Consider the following 7,413-nt stretch of genomic DNA (forward strand, 5'->3'; position numbering starts at 1 on the left):
TCGTTTTCCTCGGTCGTTTCCAATGTTTCAAAATATAGTCACTTTAATATAAGCTGCGTCATGCAAATCTTATCCCTTTGAATTAAACGGCGCTATCTGCCTTGGTGTCATTTGTACAATCTTCCAACCCCATTGGTCAAATTGACATTGGATGAGAAGTCAGACTGACCAATCGTTTTGTTTATATCCACCGCACCGACAACTCAGTCTCAGTTGAACTTAAAGGTCCTCCACAACATATCATTGACATTATGTTGAAAACAAGTCGAGACAACTGTTTAAAATACTATAGAAAAGTGCAGCCGGCTTAATGAACTTCCTGAGCGACTTGGTGATTACCAATGACGTCACAGCCGGAGTATGGAAATGGTTACAATGTGAAACAACTAATGGACCGATGAATCCCGTTTTTAAGTAACTAACAGTTATACAAGTTAGCAATAAAATGAGAACTAAGAAGTACCGATGGTGGATCGACAATTCTTTCTAGTAGTTAATGTTTCGTCAATGAAACAACTTTTCAATCTGATCTGGGGCATGGCCCAGATTTTTTGAAGAAATATTAATAAATAATGTCTCATTTCATGTGACCTGAAGTGCATGATGAAATTTCAGTTGATAATTCTTGCAAATGGCCACTTCGAAAATTTTAGAGGGGGCACCCTTCTGCAAACTCCATCTTTCCAGTTAAAAAAAGTGCAATAGTTTGTCAGACCGATGTGTCGCCGACAGCCATGGCTGTACTTTAAATCGTTTTAGTTTACCAACAGAAACTTAAGCTCACTAGTCCCCCAAAATAATTAAACGTTAATAAATCTGTAGGGTTTAATTTGTGGATTCACGGCTTTGCCATACAATTCAGTTTCGATCAGTCTAAAAAAGGTTTCTATGTACATAAAGGGATTAAGGGAAATCTACATAAAATTTGAGAATAATCTGACTTCTCCAAAAATAGCCGATGATCAAGGATTGTCAAAAACCAAGATGTCCACCTGTTAGCCATCTTGTTAATCCGATCAGTCCCAAAATGGACCATGCACAAACAGGGACCAACAGGAAACCTACATACAAAGCTGGAGAAGGATCCATCCGGTGTGCTTCTTTGCAAAAAGGATACTAAGAATGGTTTTGGACAGACAATGGTGGTCGAATATGATGGTGGGCTCAATATTTCCCTAGCATATAATGATCAAATTGCTACACAATCAGCTTTTCTTCTCGAAAATCTTGAAACATGTCGGACAACAACATAAATTCACACACAAAACAGTCATTTTTTCAAATTTATTTTTTGTGTGAAGTTCTACCATGAGAACATCCATGATCAGTGTCCGTGAAAATCTAACAGCTGACCAGCCTGGATTTGTCCTTCACAAATATTCTTATCCCCAGTTGTCGGCAGCAGTGCCTCCCCACTCATCCATGGAAGAAGGAGGAGCAGAGGACTGTGCAACAACACTGCTTGCTGTACCAGTGGTGGGACCACCTGGGGCAGCTGCTGACCAGTCTTGGGCAGGTGAAGCAGACCAATCATCGGTGGCACCAAAGCCAGGAGTAGATGCTGGGGCAGTCACTGGAATAGCCTCAGCAGCCCAATCATTGATGCTTTCTGGCTGGGTAGGCATTGGCACCTGACTCTCGATCCATTGTTCCTGCTCATCCTTGGCAGCTGGGGCCTTCTCTACTGCCTGTTCTTCCTTGTCAGCCTACAAAAGCACAGTAAAGCCTTAATATTTTTTTCACTATCCTGTTATAAATTCTTACTCTAAGGGAACTAACTCTTAATATATTTTTCACAAAACCATCTCACACCTACTACAAATTTTAACATTCCATGCAGAATTCATGAAACACCTGTAACTAAATACATATTTGTTGAACTATGCCCTGGTCAAAAGTATATTAAATATTGTTAAATACACCATCATCTGAAGTACTGAAGTAATCTGTACTAGAAAGCTTACCTCTTCTGGATCCCTATAGAAGTACAAATCAACCATGACCTCCCATGGGTGTTCACGGCTAATGGTGCCTCGCAGCCTCAGAACCTCACGAGCCAACAGCCACCACATAAGACCAATAGACTGGGGTCCCTACAATCAAAACAGATAACTGAATGTGTGAATGAAGTTGTCAGAAATACACCAATAACAGAATCATCGTTCAAGTAAACGCAGGAAATGTAAAAGTTTCACTGTTTTAATTCTGATAAGATATACAGTATAACTATTATTCTTTAATTGAATAGTTTACTACTCATGTTTACAAACCAAACTCAATGTGAAGAGCTAATAATTGTCTCTAACCTCAAATGATCCTTTCATTACACCAGAAACATTTTAAAACCTTATAACAATGAAAGGAGTTTTGAAGCCATATACTACACTCAATGACTATCAGAGAATAATTTGGCTTCCATAGATATCTAAAGGACTACCCTCTCCATCCAAAACAAGCATTTTACATTTTGGTCTAGATCCTTTAATTTTATGAATCTTTCATTTTGCTCAATGGATTTTAGATAGACATAAAAAAAAAAAACAAATGGCAGTGTGAAAGATATAAAATTTAACAACTTTATTTGGTCTTGAATGGGTCATTCAAAACTGCCTGAATCTTATTTTTTCTGCAAATTTGTTCTTTGTCCTGATTTTACGATGAAGTCTCTACCTACTCTCTCTCTTCCTGAATACTTTTTTATTGCTATCTTCATCGAAATCCAGGATTTCATATCTTTTACAAACATTCAAACATGAAAGAAGCATTACCTTGTTGTTGCATGGGATAGCAATGTCCACATGTCTGAGTGGCGAGTCAGTGTTACAAAGGGCAATGACAGGGATGTTGACGTAAGATGCCTCAGTTACTGGCTGGTGATCAGTACGTGGGTCGGTCACTACCAGGAGACGGGGCTCACGGAAGGCAGCCTGAAAAACAAGGAGGCAAGATAATCAATCATATTCATACAGCTCTGAAAAACACCAGGAGGTTATCACTGTGATAAAATGTGCTACTGCTATAGCTCATACTGAATACAACTGAAATCACAGACATTCTCTTCAATATTTTTTAAAATCCTTTTATGAATTATTTGGAGTTCTATGTTCTTGTACAATTTGTTTAAACCAGGATGCAGAAATACAAAAAGTTTAACACTTTCTCACCAGGGTAAAGTTACATAGACATGACCAAAACATCACGCTCACAAGAAAGTGACACCAGAGCCACCTCCGATGTATTCAGGAAATTACTACCAACAGCAACACAAATATACAATTTTGATCCTGGATTTGGCATCACGGTGGACAGTAAAAGGCTTTGATCAATGATATATGCAATATGTATGAATACCTGCAATTTTTCTATTTTGATATAATGTGGTGATACAGCAGGATTTTAAGTACAGATGCAGGGAGGGAAGATTTTTCGTGTGGTTTTCATGTTTCTTCAAATGATTATACAGGGATACCACATGATACACATCATACCACAACATTTATATTTGTGCAATACACAAGCCTATCAATTCTGTTATTAGCCGTGCAAAGGTGGTTACAGCCAAGAATAGAACATCTCTCCCCTCCCCCCCCCACCGACATTAATTTGATTTCAACATCTATATTTACCTGGATCTGATTGGTGAAAGTTCCAGGTGTGAATCTGCCAGCAATAGGTGTAGCACCAGTAGCAGAAGCAAACTTGAGAACAGCCCTCTGGCCATAAGGTCTGGCAGAAATCACACAAACATCTGCTGGGTTCTCAATAGCAGCGATGGCACGAGCTGCCAACAATAGCTTCTCCCAAGTCTTTCTTAAATTGATGATGTGGACACCTGTAGAAAATGAGAGTTTCTGTGTGAATATCTATATTACTACTTGCTTCATCTGAATAAACATTAAAACGATTAACATGTCCAACAATTCTTTCTCCAGCAACAGCAACGAAGCCATCACTATTGGAGTTTGTTGTAATGATGTTGCATTCATCCCTTCCTGATATGACCCACTTGATCTAGGCCAGCCGTACACAAGAATGCTTTACTTAGGTAACATTTTGGCAATCACTGAGAAATCTCTTTAGAGTATCAGACATGGTATCAGAGAAGAGTGATGAAAAGGTTACAAAAAGTCTTTTACTGATTTCCAGTATAACAAACACAGATAACAACAGTAATCGTGGGTAGACAGAATTATTTTTCTTTTCAAAGTGACTCCTGAAATATCTGATTATAGTAATACTTATTTTGGAACATTGTGTAGTCACTGAAATATCGCATTAATTTCTATTGGTTGTGTTTTAGAACTTTCATTCTACTGTAAGGTTAATTTTTGTGTGATTCTTGCTTTCACAATTGTATTTCAACTACATATACAGCTTCAGTGAAAATTTAGACCATAGTAGATAAAGTATTTACCATATCAAAGAATCTATCAATGTACTGATTCGGTTTTTGTGTGAACATCTATATTACTACTTACTTCATCTGAATAAACATTACAACAATAAACATGTCCAACAATTCTTTCTCCAGCAACAGCAACGAAGCCATCACTATTGGAGTTTGTTGTAATGATGTTGCATTCATCCCTTCCTGATATGACCCACTTGATCTAGGCCAGCCGTACACAAGAATGCTTTACTTAGGTAATATTTTGGCAATCACTGAGAAATCTCTTTAGAGCATCAGACACTGATGCCTCACTAACTGAAAGTACTCAGAAACATGAAGACACTGATTTTAACTTCAAGTTAAAAGTGATGTTCCTGATACGAGACCTTGTTTATAGTCTTCATTACAGACACTGGCATTCAATGATGAAATAACAATGGCAGCAAGTCAGACAGCTTACAGGCCTGTATATTACCCATTCCTCCCTATTTCAAGCAGGTTCAGTCAAAATTTAGTCCACAGTAGACAACGTATTTACCATATTGAAGGATTTAAATAACGTACCGATTCTTGGGAACATCCAAGTGAGGTAAGACATAGAAAATTCACCAGTTTAATTAAAAAGTAACATTTGAAAAATATCTTTTTTTGCAAACCTGTACAGGTAGAGGATTTCACCAGGCAGCTACTTCACATTGATAACACAGATATTGATCATGCAAAATTTTAAAATTCACTTGACCCACAAAAAAATTAGTCCAGCAAAAAATCCCATATTCTTTTACAGTATTATCTGAAGGAAACATAAAGTGTCAAAATTGTTTCATTCAACTGCACAGGTTTACATAAATGACATCTAATGTGACCATGAAGTGGTTCCTTTTCCTACAGAAAAATGTAGGTTGATGTTTTCAGCTATTATCCATCTCTAGCTTTCGCTAACTAAAAGCTGTTGGACACCCTTCCAAATGAAAATAACACAGATGAGGCTATTTCAGTATGGACAGATGTCATTTAATGTTGCATTCATCCCTTCCTGATATGACCCACTTGTTCTAGGCCAGCCGTACACAAGAATGCATTTCACCAGTATGCAAGATATGTTTGTTTCTTTTTCAACCAGACCCTGCAGTTAGGCATCAGTTTCAATTTTACAGAAAGTTTTCTGTAAATAGATGTTTCTATCAATTTGTTTAACAGATTAAAGACACAAGAACAAAATGTTAATATGAATGGATAAATACAAACCATCAGCCTTCCGCTTGAAGACATATTGCTCCATTTGGAAGTCAGTATTGTTTGCCCCAAGGTGGGTGCCACAAGCAAGGAATTTGGTAACATCTTCCTCTTTCAGGGTGAGTACATCTAAACCTCCGGACATCGTGGCGTTGATCTGGGAGTTACGGTGATCAACCTGTTAAAAAACTTTATTATTATTTGTTTGGAATACTGGGATGCTATAATTTCATGCTTGAGGATTTTCTAGTGGATTAAACTGATTATGCTACATCACATTCACATTTAGCAATAAGCAACAAAAAGACAAGACAGAGCTGAATATCTTTTTAACAAAAAACAGACTTGCCTAGCATTGCCTACCTTTCCTCTATTGAATGAAATTTTTCCATTAATGAAATGAAAGTACAATGGTGGTTAAAATGACATCTTTCAAGTTAAATTTAAGTTTGGGTTTTTTTTTATGTTTATAAGATGTTTGAAAACTGCTTAGCAACAATATGGAGGCTAAATAGGTGTGCGCAATTATGTTCCCTCTTGTTTCCAAACCAAGTAGTAAGCAATGAAGGTTGATATTTGTACTTATAACCATGTCCGACAATCTTTATCGTTTCATAATAAATATCATAGAAACATATATAAATATGTAATGAAAGCATGTGAAATCACGTTTCCTCACGCTAACATAAGGGAAACAACTCCTGGTAAGTGCAGATGGAGATGGTACCCTGTGCACCGAACCAAAATGCTGCCATAAAGGATGCAAAGCCCGATATCAACATAATCAGTAGTTCTATTGTAATAGAAAGGAGTAATGAAAAACACCTTGGCACCGCTGGGCTTCGAACTAGCGACCCTTCGGTCTCCAGTCCGACACTGAACTTCTCGCCTAAAGAGAAGATCCCACTAGCTGCGCCTAGCAAGATTACCTGTACTCTTAACTTCTACAGTATATATATAATTTTGCCGTTATAATACAGCATCATATTGGTTTTTTTTTAATAATACCACAATGAATTTGGGTTACCCCCAAACTTGGCTCCGTGCTTGCAGAACTTCTGGGATGACTTCCATTACAATTGGTTACTTTAGTCATGGGAAGTTATATAAAATGTTTGAAAATACACGAAATGGGGGCTGAAATAATTCGTCTAGTAAAACAAGCATGAAAATAAAGACCATCTTTAATGAAATATCTTAAGCTTATCAAAACGACGCGGCCTTATAAAGATATTAATTCACTAATATATCGAGATTATGGACACGAAAACATAGTTTTGATTATGTTTAATTGGATATATATTTATTCGCGATCACTTTAATTGAAAATACTGACAAAACTTGTCTAAATATCACTAGAAACACTGAAAACAACACGAGCCTTACGTTATGCGTTTGACGCCAAATGGAGTCGATGTGAAAAAGGAAGTACAACGTGCTAAGATTATTCGGGGTTTACACCTTCCGCTCCATGGTGTCCACCGGAAGTAGATGTCTAGTTTCATTTTCGTTAAGTAACGACAAGAATTTGGTAAACAACAGGTAACAAAGATGCAGTCTCAGTTCTTGAAGAAACCGAGCGCTTATCTATAAATTAAATCGCAACAAAACCGTGATGTCCATTTCTGTACTGTAGGATGGTAATTAAAAGTGGCGACATGGATGTCAAAGCAACATAGTAGTATCTCACGTGAAAAAGTGGTCACTTGCTAAACCTTCTCGACCACGTGGAATGTATTGAGTGCATTTGACCCTGGGGGTGGCACAAATAGTAACCCTTTTCAAAA

At 37.4% G+C, this 7,413-nt stretch overlaps 1 protein-coding gene across 1 annotated transcript; it reads right to left on the bottom strand.

Annotated features, from left to right (window-relative positions):
* Nucleotides 1-1,269: 1,269 nt before the first annotated feature.
* LOC132560742 (small ribosomal subunit protein uS2-like) lies at nt 1,270-7,047 on the bottom strand. Its single transcript, XM_060225417.1, has 6 exons — nt 7,013-7,047; nt 5,639-5,804; nt 3,627-3,832; nt 2,769-2,927; nt 1,965-2,093; nt 1,270-1,706 (listed from the first exon to the last, which is right to left on the bottom strand). The coding sequence occupies exons 2-6, from the start codon at nt 5,769-5,771 to the stop codon at nt 1,383-1,385; spliced, it is 951 nt and encodes a 316-aa protein (XP_060081400.1). The 5' UTR covers nt 5,772-5,804; nt 7,013-7,047; the 3' UTR covers nt 1,270-1,382.
* Nucleotides 7,048-7,413: the final 366 nt, after the last annotated feature.

The sequence above is a fragment of the Ylistrum balloti genome, unplaced genomic scaffold, assembly GCF_031769215.1.
Source record: "Ylistrum balloti isolate Yb309-2 unplaced genomic scaffold, AGI_CSIRO_Ybal_v1 Utg371108, whole genome shotgun sequence".
Taxonomy (NCBI): domain Eukaryota; kingdom Metazoa; phylum Mollusca; class Bivalvia; order Pectinida; family Pectinidae; genus Ylistrum; species Ylistrum balloti.